Genomic DNA, 26058 nt, shown 5'->3' with positions numbered 1-26058 from the left:
GGCAGTCGATGGAGGCCCAGAAATACACCGGGAGAGAGACAAGTATGCAGACAGTCACAGAGATGGGCTTCTGGGAGCGTCTTGGGCTCGGGTGGGGGGCGCTTGGGGATACACTTGAGTTTGCTGATTTGGGTGTGAAGGATCTTTACTGAGATCTGTGAAGGTGGTTTTAGAGGTTGTCTCTGTCTTCCTTGGGCTTCCCTGGTGGCTCAGAATGTAAAGAATCTGCCTGCAATGCAGGAGAGCCTAGTTTGATCCCTGGGTCAGGAAGATCCCCTGGAGAAGGAAATGGCAACCCACTCCAGTATTCTGGCCTGGAGAATCCAAAGGACAGAGGAGCCTGGCGGGCCACACTGCATGCCTCAGCTCTCCTCCTTTCCCCAAATGTGTATGCGCCTACTTTCTGAGCAGGAAAACGTTTGAGCAGACTTGCTGTCACGCCTGGAGTTTACCCTCCGCCCTGCTGCATTCTAAAGCTCTTTTTCTTCTACAAGTGCGGGTGGGTGTACGGGAGGCTTCCACCCTCCTTTTCCTGGGCCCAGAGTGGAGGGGAGCCCAGTCCACCATAGCGATTCCCGCACGATGGGCCCCCGGGGTTGGTCAGGGGTCCTAAGAGGTTCCTCAGGCCTGCTCCAGGGCTGCCGTCTGCCCTGTTCTCTCCACCGTCTGTTTCTCCCTGGACGCCGCCCCGCTTGTCCTAAAGCCCACGTTCTCCACGTTCTGCCGCCGCCGCCGGGCGTCCTCTGACTCCAGTCTCTCTCTCACCCCGGCCTCTCCGGGCTGGGGCTCGGGCGCATCAGCTCCCTGCGGCGCTCCTCCCTCCTCCCCTCCCTCCTCTCCATCCCTCCTTCCTTTCCCCTCCCTCTTCCTTCCCCCTTTTCCTCCCTCTCGCTCTCGGCTCCCGCAGTTCCCTCCTGCAGCCGGCCGGCGGCTCTGGCACGATGCTCCGGCTCCTCCGGTGGCTGCTGCTCCTGTTGCTCCTGCCTCCCCCGGGGTCCCCCGAGCCCCCAGGCCTGGCCCCGCCGTCCCCGGGGGCGCCTCCCCAGGCCCCCGACTTGCTCTACGCGGACGGGCTGCGCGCCTACGCGGCGGGGGCCTGGGCTCCGGCAGTGGCGCTGCTGCGGGAAGCGCTGCGGAGTCGGGCGGCGCTGGGCCGCGCGCGGCGGGACTGCGGGGCGTACTGCGCGGCCGAGCCGGGGGTCTCGCTCCCCGCCGCCCCGGGGCCCGACTCCGGGCCGGGGGCCTGGGAACCGCTGCTCCTCCGCGCGGCGCTGCGGCGCGCCGAGTGCCTGACCCAGTGCGGGGCGCGGAGGCTGGGCCCGGGGGGCGCGGCGCGGCTCCGCGTGGGGAGCGCGATCCGGGACGCCTTCCGCCGGCGGGAGCCCTACAACTACCTGCAGAGGGCCTACTACCAGGTGCGCGGCCGGCCCGGGCCCCGGGGGGTCCTCCTCCAGCTCCCGGGAAGGGGCGGCGAATAAACGCCGGGACTCGGGTGGGGCTGTGTGATCAGGACCTCGCCTTTGGAGTCGGTCCTGGCAAACCGCGACCAGTACCTACAGAGTGGGGCACGGCCTCGGGAGGGTGGGAGCAAAGTTGGAAGGGGATGGAAGCCGATCGAAGATGGAGGGCAGGGGCCTGGAGTTCGAGGAAGTCTTATGAGACCTACGTGGAGTGACAGAGCCTCTTCCCAGGAATGAAGGGGGGCGGGGACAGGGGCGAGAGACGCGGCTGGCGAGAGAGAACTGGGGGGCGGGTAGGGGGTGAGCCTGAGCCTTCGCTTGGGGCAGGAGGGAGCTTCGGGAAAGAAAGAGGAGGTGGGCAAGGCTGAGGGCTCTGGTGTCCGGTCGTGGGACCCTGCCCAGCTACTGGTGCGATAGCTGTTGCCTACTAACGCCTACGTGGCCGGGAAGGGGGGCGCCGGCCACAGACACCTCAGCTCAGGGTCCTAGAGACCTGCGGCTTTTGGTGGCGGCTAGGGTCACCCCTACGTCCCCACCTCGCGTGGCCATCACTTCCGCCTTATCTCTCCAGTGAGGTCCCTCTGCCCACACCCTACCCACTCCAGTTTCTGAGACCCCCTTTCCATGGCTACCAGACTCCTGAGAGTCCCCATTTACTGGGGGTCTAGAGGTTGGGTGGTGGGCAGCTGTCACCTACCAGTCTTCCAGAAGGCTCGGGCGGGGATGTTGGGGAAGGGCAGATTCTGACACCCCCGCCCTGGGGGCTGACTCCCCCATCCCTTCCGCGTCTCAGCTGAAGAAGCTGGACTTGGCAGCAGCCGCGGCGCACACCTTCTTTGTGGCAAACCCAGCGCACCTGCAGATGCGGGAGGACATGGCTAAGTACAGACGGATGTCAGGGGTTCGGCCCCAGAGCTTCCGGGACCTGGAGACACCTGCATATTGGGTGAGACCCTCAGCTTGACCCGAGCCTTTGACCGATGGGATACACAGGCCTCGCCCGGCTGTGCACTGTCCGCTGGGCATTGGGAAATCTGGGTATGTCCTCTGTGACCCTGATGGAAGGGTCCCTCTCTGGGACCTAGTTTTCTTCCTGAGATTCGCAAAGTCTCATGTTCTAACATTCGGATTCTCAGGCCTGCCCTGTATTTGCCAAGGTGACCTGAGACCTGGACTCCAGGCCCCCAGTGAGGCCAACGCCCCTCCCCTTCTTTCTGTCTCCCAATCTATCTTGGCACCCTTCACCCCCCCCCCGCCCTCAGGATCTCGGGTGACTGACCTCTCCCCTCCCCAACAGGCAGCCTTTGACACCGGCCTGGAGCATCTTGGGCGCCAGGAGGCAGGCCTGGCACTGCCCTGGCTGGAGGACGCCCTGCAGGAGAGCCTGGCCCAGGTGGAGAGCTGCCGGGCCGGCTGTGAGGGGCCCGAGGAACAGGAGAGGGAGGCAGAGGAGGAGGAGGGGACCGGGAGCCAGGGGGGCCTGTATGAGGCCATCGCAGGTAAGGGGCTGGAGCGCAGGGGGCGGAGATCACGGTGCACTGGGGCGGGGGGAGGCATATCACTAGCTGAGTGAGTACCCCGTGTGTCCCCCACAGGTCACTGGACCCGCGTCCTGCAATGCCGGCAGCGCTGTGTGGGGGACGTGGCCACGCGTCCTGGTCGCAGCCTCCCCGTTCCGGACTTCCTTCCCACCCAGCTGAGGCGGCTGCATGAGGCCCACGCTCAGGGTCAGTGAGGGGGAAGGGTGAACCCCGGGTGGGGGGACTGGGGCTGGAACCTGGAGAGTGAAAGTCTGTCTCTGCTGGTACCCGGAGCTCCACCTCTCCATCCTTCCATCTACCTCTGCATCTGAGTAGGTCGGGGCTCCCTGGGGACCATCACCTCAGAGGACTCTGGCTCTCCATTGTGAGAAGCTCGGGAGCTGGGTCACAGGGCTCCTTCTGTCCTCGCTGCTTCTCACTTTCCTTTCTTCTCTCCTCTCTTCCTCCCCTCTGAACTCTGCCCGTACAGCCCAGGTATGTTCCAGGAAGCTTTGGAAAGAAGCAGTGGATGAGCCTGTCTGCCGGGTGGGATGGGTCACTGGGAGACCACCTTCTCTGGCTCTGCTTCTGTCCCCCGGCTCTTGGCCCTGCCCTGGGATGACTGGGATGCCTGGTCTCTGGGCCACACCCCCACGCTGTTGCTCTGTCCCCAGTGGGGAATCTGTCCCAGGCTGTGGAGAATGTCCTGAGCTTCCTGCTCTTCTACCCGGAGGATGAGGCTGCCAAGACGGCTCTGGACCGGTACCAGGCCCAGCTGGGGGAGCCGAGACCTGGCCTCGGGCCCAGAGAGGTACCCCCTACTCACTCACCCTGTGGATGTGTGCTAAGTTGCTTAGTTGTGTCTGACTCTTTGGGACCCCATGGACTGTAGCCCACCAGGCTCCTCTGTCCATGGGATTTCTAGGGCAAGAAAACTGAAGTAGGTGGCCATTCCCTTCTCCAGCTCACCCTGTGAGGTCGTCCTAAATCAGACAAATACAGTGGAGAAGTCACCTGGACCCACCCCCCCATTCTGGCCAAAGGCGACCCCAAGTCCAGCATCTGGCCTTGTCTCCACTCCCTGCTCCCCACTTCAGGCTATCCTTCTTTTTTTTCTAACTTATTTCGACTGCACTGGGTCTTCATGTGGCCCACAGGCTCATCTCCTTGGCATGTGGGTTTTCTCTAGTTGATGCACACCTTCTCTTGTTGCAATGTGTGGGCTTAGTTGCCCTGCGGCTTGGGGGATCTTAGTTCCCTGACCAGGGATCGAACCCATGTGCTCTGCATTGGAAAGTGGTTTCTTTTTTTAGCAGAAACATTACTTTACTGACAATGGTTCGTATAGTCAAAGTGAAGTGAAAGTGAGTCACTTAGTCGTGTCCCACTCTTTTCGACCCCACTGACTGTACAGTCCATGGAATTCTCCAGACCAGAATACTGGAGTGGTAGCCTTTCCCTTCTCCAGGGGATCTTCCCAACCCAGGGATCGAAACCAGTCTCCTGCATTGCAGGCAGATTCTTTACCAACTGAGCTATCAGGGAAGCCCTCCCGTATAGTCAAAGCTATGGTTTTTCCAGTAGTCATGTATGGTTGTGAGAGTTGGACCATGAACAAAGCTGGACACCAAAGAATTGATGCTTTCGAACTGTGGTGCTAGAGAAGATGCTGAGAGTCCCTTGGACTGCAAGGAGATCCAACCAGTCAATCCTAAAAGAAGTTAGTCCTGAATATTCATTGGAAGGACTGATGCTGAAGCTGAAGCTCCAATACCTTGGCCACCTGATTCAAAGAACTGACTTGCTGGAAAAGACCCTGATGCTGGGAAAGACTGAAGGCAGGAGGAGAAGGGGACGACAGAGGATAAGGTGGTTAGATGGCATCACTGACTCAATGGACATGAGTCTGAACAAACTCCAGGAGTTGGTGATGGACAAGGAAGCCTGGCGTGCTGCAGTCCATGGGATCACAAAGAGTTGGACATGACTGAGCAACTGAACTGAACTGGGTTGTTTATTTGTTTATGTATTTATTTTGGCTGTGCTGATTGCTGCATGGGCTTTGGATGGAACCTGTGTCTCCTCATTGGCAGGCAGAATTTTTTTGTTGTTGTTAAGATTTTTTTTTAATGTGGACCATTTTTTTTTTTAAAAAAGACTTTATTGAATTTGTTACAGTCTTGTCTCTATTTTATGTTTTTTTGCATTTTGGCTGCAAGGCATGTGAGATCTTAGTTTCCCAGCTAGGAACTGAATCCTCACTCCCTGTATCGGAAGGCAAAGTCTTAACTACTGGACCGCCAGGGAAGTCCCCTGGCTCTACTTCGGAGTCCAAGCCAGCCTGCTTCCCTTAAACTCACCCCTGCTTGCCCCAGCCTGTGCACAAGTGGGCGCGTGTGTGTACACACACACACACACACAACCCCCAGTCTGAGCTCGGAGACCCTGACTGCTGAGGGAGGAGGGTTGGGCAGAGGGGCAGGACCAACGTTAGGGAGCCTGTGGGCTGTCCTGCTCTCGTCCAGCCTTAATTTTCCCCCTCCTGCTGTCACCAGGACATCCAGCGCTTCGTCCTTCGATCCCTGGGGGAGAAGAGACAGCTGTACTATGCTGTGGAGCACCTGGGAGCCAGCTTCAAGGATCCCGTGAGTGACCCCACTTCGCCCCCTGGCCACCCCCAGGAGGGGGACAGCAGCAGTGCCCTACGGGATGTGCCACGTCCCTCCTCAACAGCACCTCTCATTTCTCCACAAGCCCGTGAGGCTTGGAGAGGACTCTGTGCCCCAGGGTCACAAGACACAGGCAGGTGCCTGTGGCCACAGGCAGCTTTGGGATCACGCAGGCCTAGGTGTTGGTCTCTCTGCCGCAGACGAGGTCTGGACCTTCGCTGACTCGGCCTCAACTTCCTTCCCTGTAAAATGGGAACACCATACTTATAGCTCTCTTGAAGCCGTGTCACTTGCTACAAAGTACAGGAAAGTCTGCTGCTGGTTTTCATACTCTTCCTTCTGTGGAAGTTTTGAGGGGAAACTAAAAGGCAGAGGTTATTCTCACTAGTGCTCCAGGGGCAGGCAGGCTCCCCCAGCATTCTTGGCTCGCTTGCTGTTTTTGAAGCCAGTATTTCCCAACCGGGAGAAAAGGGGCTGTCCCTACTCTGCCCAGTAGGTGTCGCTAGCATCCCTGAGTCGTGGCCGTCAGAGATGTTTGCAGACATTGCTCTATCCCCTAATGGACAAATCTCTCTGGGCATCGTTGCTTAAATCCCAACCCTGTCCTTATGGGCTGTGTGACCTTGGGCATGTTACTTTATGTCTTTGTATCTCAGAGCCCTCAACTGCAAAATGGGCACATTAATACGACCTGTTTGATAAGACTACTGTAAACTTTAACTGTTAAACTCCACATCCGTATAGAAAGCTCTTCCCTGGTGGCTCAGATGGTAAAGCATTTGCCTGCAACGCAGGAGACTCGGGTTCCATCTCTGGGTGGGGAAGATCCCCTGGAGAAGGGAGTGGCAACCCACTCCAGTATTCTTGCCTGGAGAATCCAACGGACAGAGGAACCTGGCGGGCAACAGTCCATGGGGTCGCAGAGTCGGACACGACTGAGCTACTAACACACATATAAAGCTCTTAAAAAAGCACCTGGCAAACAGTGCTTTGTAAGTTGTTGTTATTATTATTGCAGTGTTTGGCCCAGTGCCCAGGGCTTCTGACAATGAGTCCAGGGCTTCCCCACCTTCACCTTCCCCTCTGGAAGCAGGAGGACTTTACTATGGTAGCCCATGGTCTACCGTCAAGGACTCATAGGTGGACTTGGCAGGTGATGGTTCTTTTCCTGACCATCCCAGGACCCCTGGACCCCAGCTGCCTTCATCCCTGAGGCCTTTAGAGAAAAGCTCAGGTAGGAGGGGCCTTGTGGCGGGAGGGGCGTGGCCTGGGTGGAAGGGGCGTGGCCTGGGTGGAAGGGAAGGGGAGGGGTCCTGGGAGGCGGGGTCTGAGAAGATGGGTCTGGGCGGGCCGATGTTCACCGAGCATGTTTCTCACCCCTGAGAGAGGATCAGGAGAAACGGCCGTGGGACGATGAGCCTCCGCAACCGAAGCCCCTGACTCACTGGAAGGGTGAGTTCCTGGGACAGCAGGAGGCAGGAGCCTGGAAGGGGCTGGGTCTGCCCTCGGGGGACCGTCAACCCCCTGCCCTATCCCTCCTCCGCAGATGTCCTCCTCATGGAGGGAGTAACCCTGACCCAGGACGCGAGGCAACTGAATGGGTCGGAGCGAGCCGTGTTGGACGGGCTGCTCACCCCGGCCGAGTGTAGGGTGCTGCTGCAGCTGGCCAAGGTGAGAGAACCTGTAAGCAAGTAGCACAGTGCTACTGGGGGACCCTCAGGCACAGCTGCCTGCCCCCTTGCTCTTGGCCTGTCTCCTCCTCGCCGCCCTCCCCACTCCCCTGCCCTCAGACCCTCCAGTGGGGACTGCTCATGTTGCCTCCCTCCTGTGGACAAGTTCCTTTTCCTCTCAACTGACATGGGGCTTCCCCAGTGACAGCTCAGTGGGTGAAAAGAATCTACCTGCAATGCAGGAGACACAGGAGGTACAGGGTCAATCCCTGGAAAAATCCCCTGGAGGAGGAAAGGGCACCCCACTTCAGTATTCTTGCGTGGAGAATCCCATGGACAGAGGAGCCTGGTGGATTACAGTCCAAAGGGTTGCAAAGAGACGGACACGACTGAGCAACTAAGCATGACATGGCATAGCTGGCATGGGCTGGACATCTTACAGAAGCTTGCTAGAAACTGATAGAAAGAACAAAACGAAAAAAGTAAATGCATCAAAAAGGGCGGGTGTGCAGGTGAAGACGCCTTGGTTGGCTGAGAGCTTAGTTATTGGCTCTGCAGAACCACAGGCTGCTTCTCCATCAGGACGTCCTTCCTAGATTGGGCTGAATGATCTGTATTCACCAGGTTGAGTCTGCCAATTTATGAAACTTCATCTCACTCCGGGTTTGTTCCTTTCTGAGTCCCTGGTGTGTGCTGGAAATACCCAGGTTCCAGGGAGAGGCAGATAAACACAGACTGTGCATTTGAGAACTCAGTGTACTGAGAAGGCATCAGGCATGGAGATATAATCACAGCAGGTGGTGAGTTTGATAAAAGATGTACTCAACCAATTAGAAGCACCAAGATGAAAATCACAGAGGAATTCCTGGAAGGGGTGGCATTTGAGCTTAATCTTAAGCATGAGTTAACCAGACAGCATGAGTTGCCAACATCCGTTGGATCATAGAAAAAGTAAGAGAGTTCCAGAAAAACATCTACTTCTGCTTCATTGACTATGCTAAAGCCTTTGACTGTGGAGAAACAACAGCATGCTGTGGAAAATTCTTAAAGAGATGAGAATACCAGACCATCTTATCTGCCTCCTGAGAAACCTGTATGCAGGTCAAGAAGCAAAATTAGGACCAGACATGGAACAGTGGACTGGTTCAAAATTGGGAAAGGAGTATGTCAAGTTTGTTTATTGTCACCCTGCTTATTTAACTTTTATGCAGAGTACAGCATGTGAAATGCTGGGATGGATGAAGCACAATCCGGAATCAAGATTGTTGGGAGAAATATCAATAACCTCAGATATGCCAGTGATGCAACCCTTATGGCGAAAAGCAAAGAGGAACTAAAGAGCCTCTTATGGGGACTTCCCTGGTGGTCCAATGGCTAAGACTCCGTGCTCCCAGTGCAGGGGCCCTGGGTTCTATCTCTGCTGCAAATAAGAGTTCACATGCTGCAATGAAAGATCCTGAATGTCACAACTAAGACCCGGCTCAGTCAAATAAATAAGTAAATAAAATATTAAAAAAAAATAAAGAGCCTCTTATGAAGATGAAAGAGTAGAGTGGAAAAGCTGGCTTAAAACTCAACATTCAGAAAATGAAGACCATGGCATCCGGTCCCATCACTTCACAGCAAATAGATGGGGAAACAATGGAAACAGTGACAGACTTTATTTTCTGGGCTCCTCCAAAATCTGCACCATTGCATCTGCAGTGGCAGATGGTGACTGCAGCCATGAAATTAAAAGATGCTTCTTGGAAGAAAGCTATGACAAACCTAGGTGGCATATTAAAAAGCAGAGACATTACTTTGCCAGTAAAGGTTGGTCTAGTCAAAGCTATGGTTTTTCCAGTAGTCATGTATGGATGTGAGAGTTGGACCATAAAGAAGGCTGAGCACCGAAGTATTGATGCTTTTGAACTGTGGTGATGGAGAAGACTCCTGAGAGTCCCTTGGACTGCAAGGAGATCCAACCAGTCAATCCTAAAAGAAGTTAGTCCTGAATATTCATTGGAAGGACTGATGCTGAAGCTGAAGCTCAAATACTTTGGCCACCTGATTCGAAGAACTCACTCACTCATCAGGGAAAAGACCCTGATGCTGGGAAAGATTGAAGGCAGGAGAAGGGGACGACAGAGGACAAGGTGGTTGGATGGCATCACTGACTCGATGGACATGAGTTTGAGCAAGCTCCGGGAGTTGGTGATGGACAAGGAAGCCTGGCGTGCTGCAGTCCATGGGGTAGCAAAGAGTTGGATACAAATGAGCGACTGAACAACAACCAGATAGAGAAGGGAGGGAAGTCAGGCCGCAGGGAAGAAGAACGGGGCAAGGGTGGGGGCGGGCGGTGGTTGGGACCTGGAGTGGAGCACAGGAGTTCAGAGCATGGGCATGCCGAGTGGGAACTACCTGTGTGGCCTTGGGCCATGTATTTTAACATCTGTGAACCTAGTTTCCTCCTCTACAAAATAGGGATAAACACAGAGGTTTTGTTGTAGGGCTGTTATGAGGATTAAATGGGTCAGTACATGGTAAAGCTCTTGGAAGAATGTGCAAATACTCAGTATGAGCTGTTGCTATTATCATCAGGCTGCATATTATCCAGGGGCAGGAATGGGGAGGAGGTGCACGGTGAGAGATGGGTGAGGACCTCTGTACCCTGCCAAGGAATTTGGGCTCTCTTTGTAGATGGTGGACAGTTTACTGAAGGATTTAAAACTCCCAAGTGCAGGGCCTGGAGTCTTCGTCCTGTAGGACGAGGAGCGCCCTCTAGTGGCAGCACTGAGAAGGCAACAGGACAGGGAAATAAGGAGGAGCTTAGGGGTGATGGCCCTAGGATAGGTCTCATTTCAAGTCAATGACGACGAGGACAGATGAGAAATATTTAGAAACTCAAAGAAAGAGAATTTAAGGACTAAATCTATGTGTGTGTGGGGTGCTCAGTCTTGTCCAACCCTTTGGGACCCCATGGAGCCACTAGGCTCCTTTGTCCATGGGGTTGTCCAGGCAAGAATACTGGAGTGGATTGCCATTTCCTCCTCCAGGGGATCTTCCTGGTCCAGGGACTGAACCTACATCTCTTACATCTACCTGCATTGGCAGGCGGGTTCTTTACCACTAGCGCCACAGAGGAAATCTATGTGGGTGATGAAGAAAGAATGAACTCAAGGATAACTCCCCAGTATCAGCTATCCTCTAACCTCTGCCAGGGCACTTGCAAGGTTGTAACCCTGCTTTAATTTTCCATGTAATATATCACTGAATTGACCTGGTTTGTTTATCTCAAAATGTAAAGCCCATAGTAGCAGGAAATTTTCATGTTCACCGTTGAGTCCCCAGTGCCTAGAACAGTGCCTGGCACACAGTGCTCAGTGCCTACTGAATGGAAGGATGAATGAATGAAAGCTTGAGTGACTAAGCGGCCTCTCAGAGGTGAGGCTTATATACGGGGTAACTAGATAGTGGTACTTTGAGCTTCAAAAAGCAGACTGAATAGAAAAAAGAAAGAAAATGCAGACGAAATAGGTGTCAGTAAAGGGTGATGAGACTTGTGGAGGCAGCTGGGGAATTCGGAGTCAGCATCAAGGGTTCCCACATTCTCCAAGAGTGTGTTGGGTGAGAAGGGATGGGAGAGAGCTGTGTCGGCTGGTGCCACGTCCCCACCTCAGGTCCGTGAGGACCCGGCCCAACTGTCGAGCCTCCTGCCAGGGATTTGCTCCAGAGAGACTCTGTTCTCAGCCCGTCAGAACAAGCAATCGAGCCCTTTCTGCCCCTTCCTCTGCTGTCCTGACCTCCCGGAGCCCCTTCCCCACTGTAGGAAGCCCTCCAGAGTCCTATGCACAGTCCCCTCGGCCAGTGGGGTTCCAGATATTTACCAGGAGTGACCACACAGACATGGAGTTAGTCATTCTCTGGGAGGGCAGCAGCTCAGAGAACCGCAGGAGCTTCCAGCCTCTTCCAGGGACTGGCTGGTTGGAGGGAAGGCCATGTAGCCCTGTGAGGTGGGTGGTAGCCCGGGGCTGGGCAGGGTGACCCCACAGCCAACTCCCTCTCTGCTTAGGACGCAGCTGAGGCTGGAGCCAGGTCTGGTTATCGGGGTCGCCGCTCCCCACACACCCCCCACGAACGCTTTGAGGGGCTCACGGTGCTCAAGGCCGCCCAGGTGAGAGGAGACACAGAGCTGGAGAAGAGGGCCGGCCTCTCCTGCCTGCGGAGGGCTCTCCTGGGACTCAGAGGAGTTCTCGGCCCAGGACTGATGGAGGAGGTTCCCCACAGAGGGACCCGGGTCCTTGTCACAGAGACAATGGAAAGAGTGGTCTGGGCTGATGGGTGGGTTGATGGGGCAGCTGGCTGTTGAATCCCAAACCATGGGTGGAGGGCAGTGGAGGCGGGGTAGGGGCTGGGACCACTTACCACATCTCCCCTTCCCCACCCTTTATTCTCTGCCGCAGCTGGCCCGGGATGGGGCGGTGGGCAGTCAGGGTGCCCAGCTGCTCCTGGAGGTGAGCGAGCGGGTGCGGAGCCTAACCCAGGCCTACTTCTCCCCCGACCGGCCCCTGCACCTCTCCTTCACCCACCTGGTGTGCCGGAGTGCCATAGAAGGTAACCGCCCGGGCCCCCGCATCTCAGGGCCCTCAGCACCCCCGCTGTGTGGGTTTCCATCTTCACTGCAGGAGGACTGACTCCCCTGCCCAGCGGGGGCTCAGCTGTGACCCTGGATCTACAGGGTGGGTGTGGGTGGGCGCCCACCAGGCCCTTGGCTTCCCAGGGGAGCAGGCGCAGCGCATGGACCTGAGCCACCCAGTGCACGCCGACAACTGTGTCCTGGATCCCGACACTGGGGAATGCTGGCGGGAACCCCCAGCCTACACCTACCGAGACTACAGGTGGGCGGCCCTCCAGGGGTCGGGTGGGGCGCCTGGCTGGGGTCTTACTGCCTCCCGTCTTCCTCTCTCCCCAGTGGACTCCTCTACCTCAACGATGACTTCCAGGGCGGGGATCTGTTCTTCACAGAGCCCAACGCGCTCACAGTCACGGTAACTGGAGCGGGGGGTGGGGGGCGCAGTAGGGAGCCCAACCATAGGCTGGGGATTCAAAACAGAGGGTGCCCAGAGGCAAATGCAGGGAAATGGCTGGGGCCACCTTTGTTGTTGTTGTTTATTTGCTAAGTTGTGTCCAACTCTTTGTGACCCCAAGGACTGCAGCCGGCCAGGCTTCCCTGTCCTTCACTATCTCCTGGGATTTGCTTAAACTTATGTTCATTGAGTCAACCCTCTCCTTTCTGGCTTCCGCAGCACCTCCCCACTCTTGTCTGTTCAGGGGCTCTCCTAGCCCCTCCCAGGAGACCTCCAAGGGGCCCCTCCAGGCCCTGCCTTCAGTGATCACCTCACTTCTTATAGGAGGGCAGGTGAGGGACTTCCCTGGTTGGTCCCGTGGCTGAGACTCTGTGCTCCCAATGCAGGAGGCCCAGGTTTGATCCCTGGTTGGGGAACTAGATTCTGCATGCTGGAACTGAAAAATCCTGTGTGCTGTTACTAAAACCCGGTACAGCCAAATAAATCAGTAATAAATAGATATTATAAAAACTCAAAAATAAATAAATAAAGGAGGGCGGCTGAAGCACAGGGCCCCAAGCCTCTACTCCAGGTAGAAGCTCAGGTCTAGGACCAGCAGAAGGACTGGAGCAGTGATTTTTCATTGTGCATTGCTCTGCCTTATCCAGTTAGCGTCTTCTCTGCTCACCACCAGCAGCTCCCTGTCATCCAAGCCCTCTCTGGGGTGGAAAACGTCCCCAAGACCCTGATGCTCAGAACCCAGAATCTGGTTGGGCAGAGGGTGGGCAGGAGAAGCGGGGCACGGGGGCGGACAGAATCGCTTCTCCTTTTGGCTTGAACTCCCCCAGCCTCCTGTCTGGCATTCGGTGCTCCCAAGTGGAGGCCTGGTTCCCACTTGCCCCAAGATCGTCCCTGAACTAAGGAGGGCACGCGGTGGGCACGAGAGCTGCCGCCGTCTGAGCCCCCTCCTGGTCCTGCTCCAGGGAGTCAGGGTCAAGGTCTCTGAAGCCCTGTCCCTGGAGCTGAATCTGCCATCCGCCCCCCGACCCCAGGCACAGGTTCGTCCTCGCTGCGGCCGCCTCGTGGCCTTCAGCTCGGGCGTGGAGAATCCCCACGGCGTGTGGGCCGTGACACGGGGGCGGCGCTGTGCCCTGGCGCTGTGGCACACCTGGGCCCCCGAGCACCGGGAGCAGGTGAGCGGGCGGCGGGGCGGGGCGGGGCCGGGCGAGGGGCGGGGCTGAGATGACCCGGGGAGAGTCCCGGGGCGGGGCGGATGCTGGGGGTGCGGGCGGTCAGCCTCGACCCTCCTCCTCGCCCCCCAGGAGTGGACGGAAGCCAAAGAGCTGCTGCGGGGACCGGAGAAGGATGAAGAAGACGTGGCCAGCAGGGACCCCGGCCCAGAACCCCCCAGCCGCAGGCTTCCGCGGCTCCAGGACGAGGCTGGGAAGCAGCCTCGCCTTCGAGAGGAGTTGTGAGGGGGCCGGCCCAGCTCCGCGGGGATATGGCCACTTGACTTGTGGAGGGTCTACCTTGATGCCGGGGACCCCCGGAAGCCCCCGTGTGACCGCCGCAGAACAGCGAGCCCTCGGGTCCCTGTACCCTGCCATCTTGGGGATCACCAGGGCCCCGCAACCCTGGACTCGGAGGACCCTGCACAGACTTAGCCTGGGGACTGGCCTGGGCCCAGCCAGGATGGACCGCCAGGCCTAGGACAGACAGAAGACAGGCAAGGCCGAAGTGGAAAGAACTGGCAGGGGGTAGGGCCCCAGCAGGCGCTGTAAATGAGGAAGATGAGAGGGAGGGTCACCCCCGCCCTCCCCAGCCTATCAATAAAGATCCTGACCATCCCTCAGCTGGGGCCAGTCAAGTGTATCGTGGTTTCCATGGTGGCGGGAGGTGGGAGAGGCTGTGGCTGGCCTGGGAGGAGACAGGTATCCTGGGCCTCCCGGAGATGGGCCCCTCCAACCCGTGATTTGTCAGGGAAATCTCAACCACCTGCCTCCCTCATGCAAATGAACCCTGACCCCTGACAGCTGCTCCCTGGGCCTCTTACTCTAAGCCAGCGTCTTCCCTCTCTGAGCTTGGCCGAGACTTAGGGCAGCCTGATCCCTCTGCTTCTTGCCTTCATGGCCCCAGCAGAGCCCGGCGAGTTATGAGGGCCCAACACCAGATGCAAGCAGCGGATGGGCTTGTTCTCCACTTCCATCCTCTTTGCACCCAAAGCTGGGCCAGGCCCGTCCGTCCTTCTCTTTGGGTCTCCTGGACCTCCTCCCAACCCCCCAGGATCAGCCCCCGGGGGCAGCTGGTTGGGGTTTGTCCTGAAGAAGGATTATCCAGATCAGTGCCTTCTAATCTCGGCTCCTGCCTGTACCTCCCCATGGTCACCACAACCCTCTCCCCCACCACCCTGAGCTTGGGAGCACAACTCGGGGTGTTGACAATGGGCCATCTCTCCTGCTCACTCTCTGGCTCCAGGGCTGGTTGCTAGGTAGACCCTGACGGCCAAGATCATCACCATGGGATGGGGGGCCAGGCCTGGGGAGGACCCTGGAGCGTGGTCGGGCTGCTCCTTTGCACCCTCCCAGACCCAACCCTTAATCCTCACAGCTTTGCTCTAATCCTGTGGGGCCTGATGCTCTGCTCTCTGCCTGGAGAGGGACTGGCCAGGGAAGCACCCCACCCCTCCTCCCTCCAGGGCTTGTTGTGGGTGCTGGGGGGGCCACTGTGCCCCGCTGTGGCCCCACACTCCTGCTCCCACCCTCCCCGGGCTGGGCCTAGGTCCCTCTACAAGCTGCACACCTCCCGCCCCGTCCTCTGCTCCCCCCACAACCCACCAGCTGATTTCATTTGCCTGACAGTCGTCATTGGCCCTACCCTTCGCTGTCTGCACCCCCCGCACCCCCCCAGGCGGGGCCAGGCCAGGCCAGCTCCTCTGGCAGCAGAGCCGGGGCAGGTGACGGGCGGGTGTCGCGGCTGAGGGAGCCAGGAGGCGCCTGGGGACCAGAGCTGGAAGCCTAAAGTCAGAGCCCAAGTAAGAGGGGCTGGCCTGGCTCTGCCCTCTGGGGCTGGGGGCTACGGGGGCGTGGGGGTAGCCCGGGACTTCAGATGTGGAGGGGCTGGCAGGGGAGGTGGTGCAGACCACCCAGTCCTGGCCCGATGTGGGGAGGGGGCTCCAGCCCCCCATGGTGTGGGATGTGAGGAACAGAAATGTGGGGGTCCCCTACACAACACCCCGTGTCCCCGGCAGGAGACTAAGGAGCCACCCCTCAAGCCGTCCACCATGGGGGAGATGGAGCAGTTGCGGCAGGAAGCGGAGCAGCTCAAGAAGCAGATCGCAGTAACCCCAGAACCCTCCCTGCCACCAGGGGACACGGGAAAACCAGGAACGGGGCCCATGCGGGAGTGTGGCCCCCAGGGGAAGGGCTGGCCTCACCCTGACTGACATCTCAGAGACCCCTGAGCTGGAAACGGCCCGAGACTTCCTGAACTTGGAGCTCGTATTTGAGCTGTGCCCCACCCCGCCCCTCAAAACCCTAGAGCCCCAAACCCACCCACCTAGACACCCGCACACACACCCTGCCCCTACCCACACCCATGTCTGCTTTCCCCCCCAGGATGCCAGGAAAGCCTGTGCCGACACTACCCTGGGAGAGGTGAGCCCCCGCTGCCCCCCGACAGGGCCAGAAGGGAGGGATGGAGGGGAGGGGATGGCGTGGGAGCCCCCTGACCAGCCACAGCCTGGCGCCCAAGCTCCAGTACAGCGTGTCCTTGGAATGAGGAACGACATGAATTCATTCATTCAACATTTTGTGAGGTCTGCTATGGGCCAGGCACCGAGTCGGAGACTAGGGAGGCAGACGCTGTCCTCATCCACATAACAAGAGCGCCAACCCCTCCTGGCTGGCTGGCCAGGATGAAGAGGACTAGGACTGTTAAACCAGAAGCTCTTGGAGACTAGTTGTTGTTGTTTAACTGCTCAATCCTGTCTGACTCTTTTGCGACCCCAAGGACTGTAGCCTGCCAGGCTCCTCTGTTCATGGGACTCTCCAGGCAAGAATACTGGTGTGGGTTGCCATTTCCTTCTCCAGGGGATCTTCCCAGTCCAGGGATTGAACCCACATCTCCTGTGTGTGCAGGTGGATTATTTACCACTGAGCCACCTGGAAAGCCCAGACAAGACTCTAATTACAAGCTGGCTGATACTGTACTTTTTCAGTCCTGGATGAATTTTGTTTCATATTTTGACATTCTGGAAATTGAGATGCATCCAACAATGATGACTTACAGCTATAATCAGCAGCACCTTTTCTTTCTTAGTGATCCATAAAAGAATGGTGCTTCTTGGAGCCAGTGCCATCTTAGATTGAATTAAATGTTAATAATAAGAGTAAACATTTACTGAACATGAGCCAGGCACTGGGTTGCTTAAATACATAATTTCATTTAATTTTCCTGACAACTCCATAAGTCTGGTGCTAAAAACTTCATTTTACAGATGGAAAAGGGGGCTCAGAGAGGTTAAGTAATTTGCCTGAGATAACAAAGCAAATAAATGGCAAGTCAGGTCTTTTGACTCTGGAGCCCAGTCTATGTCTAGAAGGTCGAAGGAATCTCAGGGGCATAGGACCCCAAGCTTCAGGAGGGGGCAGTTCAGTGCCATGGCACTGTTCTGGATACCCACTTAGCGCTGGCCGAGCAGCAGTGGTGGGTGAGAGCAGGCTCCTAGCGGCTGGGTTCAACCAAACGTGTGCATATTGTCCCAAGTCCATGTGTAGTGGACTCACATTGGCAGCTTGAATCGGTCAAGGTGGGGGTGTTTACATGATGGAACCCCTCTTCCCCTTCACCTCGACCCCTGGCCTACACAGGAGAGGTGGTGGTTAAACCCTTAGCCATATACCCTGGCCTTGCCCATGTCTCTCTCTACACCCATCTAAGTCATGCCTGGGCTGACTTCTCAGCCCTTAGTCGTCCTGGAGGCCCGACTTCGAGCTGGGCATGCTGCAGAAGCTCACACACAATCCTGGCTCAGACGCTGACGTGTAGGCATGCGCCCTGCCCACCCTGATTTATTTTTATCTGTGCTGTGTGATGTGTAGGATCCTAGTTCCCCAGCCAGGGATTGAACCCATGGTGCCTGCATTTGGAGCACAGAGTCCTAACCACACACAGGGAGGTCCGCTCCCCCTGCCTTCTGACACCCCCTTTCAGAGCTTCCCTGGTGGCTCAGATGGCAAAGAATCCCCCTGAGATGCAGGAGACATGGGTTCAATTCCTGTGTGGGGAAGATCCCTTGGAGAAGGGAATGGCAATCCACTCCAGTATTCTTGCCTGGAGAATTCCATGAACAGAGGAGCCTGGCGGGGTACAGCCCATGGGGTCGCAGACAGTCGAACACAACTGAGCTAACTAACTTCCTGCAGCTGGTGTCCGGCCTCGAAGTCGTGGGACGCGTGCAGATGCGGACACGGCGGACCTTAAGGGGACACCTGGCCAAGATCTACGCCATGCACTGGGCCACCGACTCTAAGTGAGGCTTAAGAGGCCTGGGCCGGGGGCCGGGGGCGTTAGGGGGAGACAGGCAGGAAGGAGGTTGGGGGACACGTGTGTCTTCTCCTCTCCCCAGGCTGCTGGTAAGCGCCTCGCAAGATGGGAAGCTGATCGTGTGGGACACATACACCACCAACAAGGTACCAGCCCAGCCTCCCGGCCCCGCCGTCGCCCGCCTTCCGGGGGGCATCCCACGCCCTTCCTGTGCCCCCCACCTGGGAGCTCAGCCCAGGCGCCTGCCATGCCCACCCCTGCAGGTCCACGCCATCCCGCTGCGCTCCTCCTGGGTCATGACCTGTGCCTACGCCCCGTCAGGGAACTTCGTGGCCTGTGGGGGGCTGGACAACATGTGCTCCATCTACAGCCTCAAATCCCGGGAGGGCAACGTCAAGGTCAGCCGGGAGCTGTCGGCTCACACAGGTGAGTGAGAGGCCGAGGGTACCTGCGGGTTGTGCCCGGCAGCCAGGGCCCTGTCCTAACTGCCCCCACCCCGACCCAGGTTATCTCTCCTGCTGCCGTTTCCTGGACGACAACAACATCGTGACCAGCTCCGGGGACACCACGTGGTGAGGCCCGGGCACGCGTGGGTGCGATGGCCGGGGAGGCGCCTCTCTGCCGGCCTCGCTGGGTGACAGCGTATCCCCCCACCCCGCAGTGCCCTGTGGGACATCGAGACTGGGCAGCAGAAGACTGTGTTTGTGGGGCACACGGGGGACTGCATGAGCCTGGCTGTGTCCCCTGACTTCAGACTCTTCATCTCGGGGGCCTGCGACGCCAGCGCCAAGCTCTGGGACGTGCGGGAGGGGACCTGCCGGCAGACTTTCACCGGCCACGAGTCGGACATCAACGCCATCTGCGTGAGCCCCCTCTGAGCTTCTGGTGCCCTCTGGGGACCCCCTCCCCACCGCCACCCCCTACTCAGCCTTTGTCCCCTCCCATGGCCCCCTGCCCCTTTCCTTCTGACTTTTCACTTTGAAATAATTTCACTCCCAGAAAAGTTGCAAGATTAACAGAAACGGTTCCCATCTGCCCTTCACCCATAGTCACTGTCACCTTTTTGCCACATATAATTTATGGTTCCCTCTCTGTAGGGGAAGGGAGGGAGGGATGGACAGACACACAGACACACACCCACCTAGATGTAGGTATAGATACACTTGATTATTAATTTTTTCCCTGAGTTCTTTGACAATAAGTTGCAGACCTCATGCCCCTTTAGCCCTTCAATCCTTCGGTGTATTGGAGAAGGAAATGGCAATCCCCTCCAGTATTCTTGCCTGGAGAATCTCATGGACAGAGGAGCCTGCTGGTTTTTGGTCCCTTGGGTTGCAAAGTGTTGGACATTACTGAAGTGACTTAGCACATATAAACTTCAATATATACTTCCTAAAATCAAGGCCATTCTCTTCCATAGTCATAGTCTAATTTTTTTTTAAACTTTTATAAATTTCTATTATTATGTTGTGATTTTTATTTTATTTTATTGCCACATGACTTGCAGGATCTTAGTTCCCTTGTGCCCCCTGCAGTGGAAGAACAGAGTCCTAACGCCCAGACCACTAGGGAATTCCTGGCAGTCTAATTTCTTAAAATCAGGAAGTTTAAACTGATGCAATACTATATAGTCTACAGTATGTATTCAAATTTCACCAGTTATCTCCAAAATAGCCATGTTTTCTCTGTCCACGAACTTGCATCGCATTTCCTTGCCTTGTCTTTTCAATTTCTTTTAAACTGGAAACCTTTTTTGCTCTTTTCCTGTCTTTGGTGACATTGACACTTTGGACGAGTACAGGCCAGTTTTCTGTAGACTTTCCCTCCACTGGGTTGAGACATTTCCTGAGAATGAGATTCAGGATATGCTTGTGTACTTGGCCCTGTGCTGACACGCTGATCCAGGGCCTAGAGATGCTGGCGTCTGGGACAGCCTCCACCCTTCTAACCGTGTGACCCTGGGCACGCTGCCCACCCACCCTCAGCCCCGTGCTGTCCCCTGCCGTGTGGCAGTACTGTGGAGCCAGGGAGGGTGTAAGGAGCCCGGCTGCAGCTGGCAGGCCACAGAAGGGATGGAGCAGGAGCTGGAGAGGCCCAGGGAACTGGCCTGGAGCCAGGAGGGGGCAGGAGAGGTCGAGGGCTGCCCAGGTCTGAGTCCTGACCCTCACCGCCTCCCCGCACCCCGGCCACCTGTATCTGCAGTTCTTTCCCAACGGAGAAGCCATCTGCACGGGCTCAGACGACGCCTCCTGCCGCCTGTTTGACCTGCGGGCCGACCAGGAGCTGACCACCTACGCCCACGAGAGCATCATCTGCGGCATCACGTCTGTGGCCTTCTCGCTCAGCGGCCGCCTGCTCTTCGCGGGCTACGATGACTTCAACTGCAACGTGTGGGACTCCATGAAGTGCGAGCGCGTGGGTGAGAGCCTGCCCACCATGGCCACCTGGGCACCCTCTTACAGCTGCTCCCTCATTACTGGCTGACCCTGAGCTCCGCCCCTAGAGCCAGTCCCCTTGGTTCCCAGTCCAGAACCATCTCCTCTCAAAGTGAAGTTGCTCTAAGCAGCCCTTCGCCATGACCCACTGCAGTGCAGCTGTTCCCCGCCAGAGGCGCTCCTTCCGGTCACCCCCAGACCTGTGGACCCGGACTGTCCAGTCAGGGTTGGGTTTCAGGGGCCTCCACGGAAGGGAAGGGCCACCTTGGGGACTCTGCAGTGACAAGAGTTCAGGGGATGGGATGTGACTTGAGGGCCCTGACTCCAACCTGGGTGCTTCTCTGGGACTGGCCTGGTCTGAAGTTGAATCAGACAGTGTGGCTTCCTCCCTCGGGAGAGGCCGGGTGCCCAGGGAGGAGAACCCTGGCCAGAGTCAGGATCCAGACCTTAATTCCACTGCTTACTGTCTAAGTGCTCTTGGCCGAGTCACTTGTCTCGGGGCCTGTCTCCATTTGGAAGCTGCCCCCCTCCCCATTTTCCCAGTCAAGGTGCCCTTGCTTTTCTCTCAGCAGCTGACGCACGTCCAACCCTCCCGTCCCTCACCCAGCCCAGATCCTGGACGGGGAGATTGGCCTCGAGGGAAACCCCGCCCCTTAGGGCTAATCCGCTTTCCTCTTTCAGTCGGATGCCCCGCCCTCCTCACCTCTAACCCCAGCTCCCTAACACCCGCCAGGCTGACTCCTCTCCCTTTTTCAGGCATCCTCTCCGGCCATGACAACAGGGTCAGCTGCCTGGGGGTCACAGCTGATGGGATGGCTGTGGCCACCGGTTCCTGGGACAGCTTCCTCAAAATCTGGAACTGAGGCGGCTGGACGAGGGGATGTCAAAGGCCATGAAGACACTCACTCAGCCGCCCCTCCCCTGCCCAGTTTCTCAAGGTTTCTTCAAGCTTTTCTCTTCTACCTCCCAGCTTTCCCCCTTTGAGGGCAGTGGGGAGTATGGGGAGCGTGCCTTTGGGAGGCAGCATCAGGGACTCATCAGGGGCGGGGGAACTGCCCCATCTCCTCCCAGGCCTCCCCGCTCCATGGTCCTGACAGCTTCTCCCTTCGTGACCAAGGACAATGGACCCCCACCCCTCCCTAACCCTAACCTTGGCAGGCCTAGCAGGCTTCATGTCTGAGGCCGCAGGCCCTAGGATTCTCCCCCAGAGCTACCACCTTTGTCTAGACCTGGTTGGCACAGGGTGCTCGGCCTGTGGCTCTGACACAACTAGGGTCCTGACCCCCTTCTCCTTCATGCTTTCTCCTTTGTCTTCCTTCTTGCCTCTCCTCAAGCACCTGCAATAAAGTGTAGCGCCTTGTATGTGTGTGATGTTTGCCTTCCACCTGCTTCTCTTCTGAAAAGACACAGGTCCCACTTAAGTAATGAAGTATTATAGGTGTGGTGATAGAGCTTGGGTACCAGATAGCTGCAGGCAGAAAGGTTGGAGGCAGAAGCCCAAGCCTCACGGGCAAGGCCTGAGATGGGTTAGAAGGTGGTTGGGGTGGGGTGGGATCTGCATGACAGCTCACCACCACCTGCCTTTGGTGCATATGAGTGTGTTTGCACAGAAAAGTTATGTTGAGAAAGAATCAGATTACAAAAGGCCTATAGAAAGCTACTCTACACCTTGTCCTAAGGGCAATGGGAAAGAGTTTCGAGCAGAGTAGTAATAATCAGTGATGCTTCTTGGGAACATCGCCCTCATAGCAATGTAGGTTGATGAAATGGAGGAAGGGGGAGCCTGGAGGGAATGGAGGTAAACAAGGTAGGAGGCAGCAGGCAAGAAATGTAGGACAGAGTGGGGAGGGAAGGGACGGGAAAGAGATTAAAGATATAGAATCACCAGGAGGAAGTGAACAAGGGCTAGGATATGGGATACTCAGAGGGGAAGATTTGAGATGATAGCCAAGGTAGGATTTGGCAACCGGGTGGAGAGTGCTGTCATTCACAGGGTGAAGGGAGGAGGACAAACTTTGGGGGAAGAACACGCATTCAACTTTGGACAAGTTGACTCTGAAGTGCCTCTGGGGCAGCTGAATGAAGGTGAGGGTTAGGTACAGAGACCTGGATGTTACCAGAAATCGGGTGAAGGACAGTTGAAGCCCCAGAAGTGGGGGAAGGGGTGGTAGTGGGATGAATTGGAGATTGGAATTGACATATATACACTACTGTGTATAAGATCAAACCAGTCAATCCTAAAGGAAATCAACCCTGAATATTCGTTGAAAGGACTGATGCTAAAGCTGAAGCTCCAATACTTTGGCCACCTGATGTGAAGCGCTGACTTACTTTCCCTGAAGCTGGGAAAGATTGACGGTAGGAGGAAAAGGGAACGACAGAGGATGAGATGGTAGAATGGCATCGCCGACTCAACGGACATGAGTTTGAGCAAACTCCAGGAGACAGTAAAGGACAGGGAAGCCTGGAGTGCTGCAGCCCATGTGTTCGCAACAAGTCAGACTTGAGTTAGTGACCGAACAACAGCAACAACAGCAATGTATAAAATAGATAACTAATGAGAACCTACTGTATAGCACAGGGAACTCCACTCACTGCTCTGTGGTGACCTAAATGGTAAGAAAATCCAAGGAAGAGGGGATATATGTGTATGTATGGCTGATTCACTTTGTTGTTTAGCAGAAACTGACATGGCAGTGTAAAGCAACTATACTCCCATTACCAAAAAAAAAAAAAGGCCCCAGAAGTAAACATCCAGGGACAGCAAGGGGAAAGGGCCAAGGACAGCACCCTGGGGAACACTAGGATTTAGGGGAGGTGTGTAGATGAGGCTTGGAGGTACCAGCATGCGGACAGTCAGGCCAGGGAACACAAGCCCCCTCCAGGCTTTCTGCAGACAGGAGACCCAGTGCACGGTTTAGGTACAACACTTAAAAATATAACTTAAAATCACTTGCTTTAATATACAGAAATATGTCAGACACAAAGAAAACCAACGAAGCTCTGAGTCCCAGAGTTGGCAGTTTAGGGGGAGTTAAGAAGATGAACTTTTCCAGTCTCCCAGGGCAAGAAGGGGCAGGAGGACACAGAATGGCCAGGCCCTTGGGGAGTCTGGTGCTGGAGCCATGCACGGTCTAGCTCTCCACCAAAGGAAAGTGCTGATTTTCCTTGTCATGACCTTGGCCTTGCTCCCATGCTCGTCCTCCAGTTTTCAGAGGTCGTCCAGTTCCCAGAATGGCCCCTTCCTTTAGTTCCCTAAAGTTTTCACTCAGGGAAGACTGTTTACCCTGCAAAAGGCATTGGGCAAGGTGAGGGAGGGCAGGTGAGGTGAGGTTCAGGGGACCGAAGACCGGGTGGGGAAAAGGCCCCTATCTTTACTCTGGGTTTCCTAGTAACAGCTTTCACCCTCTTGCCCTTTACCTGTCGTGGGGTCAGAGTCCCGGGGGAGTTGTCGTCTTGCAGGACAGTGAGAGGGGACCTCCCTGGAACCTTGTTGTTTGTTTTCTGCCTGCTGCGCTTAGAACCTGCGCAGGGGACACAAGAGACACAGGTTTGATCCCTGCATTGGGACGATCCCTTGGAAGAGGGCATGGCAACCCACTCCAGTATTCTTGCCTGGAGAATCCCATGGACAGAGGAGCCTAGCAGGCTACAGTCCACAGGGTCGAAAAGAGTCAGACACGACATAAGTGAATTAACACACACACACACATACACACATAGGCACACTTAGGACCTCAGGTGAGTAAGGAATTAAAACAAGCAGCCAAGGTTAGGGGCTTTCAGGTTATTCTTCCTCCGTCCACCTGTGGACGTTATCCCAGAGTGTTCTCCCAAGTGCTCTTCCCCATCCTGTGCCCTTAGATTCTGTACCTGAAGATTGAGGAGTCTCGGGGTCTCGTAAGGGCTTGTCTGAGCCCTGGCTGGCCACAGGCGTTTCTGAGGCATGTCCTGTTTTCTCCCTGGCAAACACCTGCTCGGCAGGGAGTTCAGTCTGGCTCCCAGGAGGCACCTGGTCTTCAAGGGAAACCTGGGTGCCCAGAGGCAAGTCCAGTCGAGGAGATGAAGGTGTCTCTTGGGGCAGAATAGCCTCGGGCGGAAGGCTTAATTTGGGGTCTTCAGTCTCAAATACATCACTCAGTTGTTTCACCAGTGTACTTGGGGGCTCTGGGGAGGGGAGAAGTGATATGATATAGTGACCATCTGTCACAAATCATTCAGCAAGGAGGAAGGGATACATGGGCCTTAGGATTCGCGCCCTGGTCAGTGAGGGATCGGGAGAAGAGGAGTCACTGAGAGACAGCAGTGTTGAGAAAAGAAGGACGTGGGTTCAAAGCAGGATGACAGCATTGGGGCCAACACTTACCTCCGCTCGTCTTCATAGGTGTCCGTGCAATGCCAAGGGTAGGGGAGCGGGGATCTGAGTCCTGGGCCAGCTTAGGTTCCTCCACTTGCTCCCCTGCCAGCAGGCTTGGCTGTGGGGAGCTCTCTACCTGTCAGGACCAAAGGCTAGAACGAGTCTGGGCCCTCAACTCTCCCCTCCCAGGTCTGTAGCCTTAGATCCATACTGCAGAAGGGAATTGCAAAGGCCCTCAGACATTCAGCCTACTTCACCGGGATTGAGAATATGGAAAATAAGGCCTCAAAGGCGAGGGGTACTGGGGGAAGGGAGAGTTCTCTTAGACTAGGCAGCGACTGCGAAACTGAGACAGATTCGCTGCCTCCTCCATGCCACCCCTGTGTACCTGGATGGGAGTGCGCAGGATGCCGGCGCTGGGTGAACGGGGATCCGCCACTCGAGACAGAAGCTTGTTGTGCGGCGGAGGCCGCGCTGGAGTGACGGGGACGCTCTTAGCTGAGCCCATCGCAACCAGCAGAAATAGGATGGGGCAGGGCCCGGCCCGGGAAAGGAGGGGATGCCTGCGAGAAATGACTCAGGTCTCAGCCCTTACGGCGACCACGTTCGACCTTTGACTCCAGACCACCCAATCTCCCCCCGTTCCCCGCTGAGAAACTGCCTGACCGCCGGGCCAGAGGTCTCTGCGGGGATGATGACTAATACAGTAGACAAGACAACTCCTTCAGGGCCTGCTGGGCCCTCTAAATTATTCACTATTTATTCAAATCCCTTACCGGGCCCCAATTCCACCTCTGGGTGCAAAGCGGCTCAATCCTCAACTCCCGAAGCTGAGTTTCAAACTTCCCGCCACGCCCCTGCCCCGACCCTATTGGCTGAACCGATGCGGGCTCCTATAGGCCCTCTCTGTGAATACCGCCTCCAATCAAGGAAGCCATTGGGCTGCGTGAACATCTATCATGGGTCCGTGGGGCCAACAGGCAGCAGTTTGACTCGCCAGGGTGACGCCTCCTTGCTAAGGGGACTTTTGTTCCGTACCCGGCTGCCGGTTGTGAGATTTTGCGGGATGCTAATCTTCGCGTAAGAGACCTTCGGTTTCAAAATGAAGTGATTTTATTAAAAAATAGAATCATGAGTTAGTACACTATTATTTACATATCCCACTGGAGACGGAGTTACGAACATTTTTTTCCTTAAGGCCAGAAAGATAGTAATCCTCATTGGTCGACGTAGTTAGCAATCACTCAACACTAACCCACTCGAACCCCGCCTCATTGGACAGCCCATTTTCAAATAGCAAGACTACAGCTGCCCTTTAATTTTCCCATTGGACAGGTCTCCCAGGAAAGTTTCTGGGA

The 26058-nt window shown here is 56.3% G+C and overlaps 3 protein-coding genes across 5 annotated transcripts; 2 read left to right on the top strand and 1 right to left on the bottom strand.

Annotated features, from left to right (window-relative positions):
- The first annotated feature begins 871 nt into the window (after window positions 1-871).
- P3H3 (prolyl 3-hydroxylase 3) lies at window positions 872-14238 on the top strand. The gene is made up of 15 exons (XM_065942077.1): window positions 872-1415; window positions 2254-2406; window positions 2758-2959; window positions 3056-3187; window positions 3655-3791; window positions 5536-5625; window positions 6831-6883; window positions 7034-7101; window positions 7196-7320; window positions 11371-11472; window positions 11762-11912; window positions 12079-12196; window positions 12271-12346; window positions 13417-13557; window positions 13687-14238. Exons 1-15 carry the CDS (start codon window positions 942-944, stop codon window positions 13837-13839), a joined length of 2175 nt encoding a protein of 724 aa, XP_065798149.1. The 5' UTR covers window positions 872-941; the 3' UTR covers window positions 13840-14238.
- A 1406-nt stretch (window positions 14239-15644) lies between these two features.
- Window positions 15645-21619, top strand: GNB3 (G protein subunit beta 3). Its single transcript, XM_065923218.1, has 9 exons — window positions 15645-15701; window positions 15979-16017; window positions 17788-17894; window positions 17991-18054; window positions 18172-18334; window positions 18414-18480; window positions 18570-18771; window positions 20111-20327; window positions 21100-21619. Exons 1-9 carry the CDS (start codon window positions 15645-15647, stop codon window positions 21204-21206), a joined length of 1023 nt encoding a protein of 340 aa, XP_065779290.1. The 3' UTR covers window positions 21207-21619.
- A 1663-nt stretch (window positions 21620-23282) lies between these two features.
- On the bottom strand, window positions 23283-25548 carry CDCA3 (cell division cycle associated 3). Of its 3 annotated transcripts, none has more exons than XM_065923183.1 (6): window positions 25477-25548; window positions 25089-25263; window positions 24710-24836; window positions 24217-24510; window positions 23764-23867; window positions 23283-23630 (listed from the first exon to the last, which is right to left on the bottom strand). In XM_065923183.1, the coding sequence occupies exons 2-6, from the start codon at window positions 25206-25208 to the stop codon at window positions 23478-23480; spliced, it is 798 nt and encodes a 265-aa protein (XP_065779255.1). In that variant the 5' UTR covers window positions 25209-25263; window positions 25477-25548; the 3' UTR covers window positions 23283-23477. The 3 variants fall into 3 exon arrangements, with proteins under 3 accessions (XP_065779255.1, XP_065779265.1, XP_065779276.1); XM_065923193.1 differs by having other exon boundaries at window positions 24710-24818; XM_065923204.1 differs by lacking the exon at window positions 25477-25548 and having other exon boundaries at window positions 24710-24832; window positions 25089-25203.
- Window positions 25549-26058: the final 510 nt, after the last annotated feature.

Source organism: Muntiacus reevesi, chromosome 1 (assembly GCF_963930625.1).
Source record: "Muntiacus reevesi chromosome 1, mMunRee1.1, whole genome shotgun sequence".
In the NCBI taxonomy this organism is placed as follows: Eukaryota; Metazoa; Chordata; class Mammalia; order Artiodactyla; family Cervidae; genus Muntiacus; species Muntiacus reevesi.
This window is presented reverse-complemented; position numbering and strand designations above follow the sequence as displayed.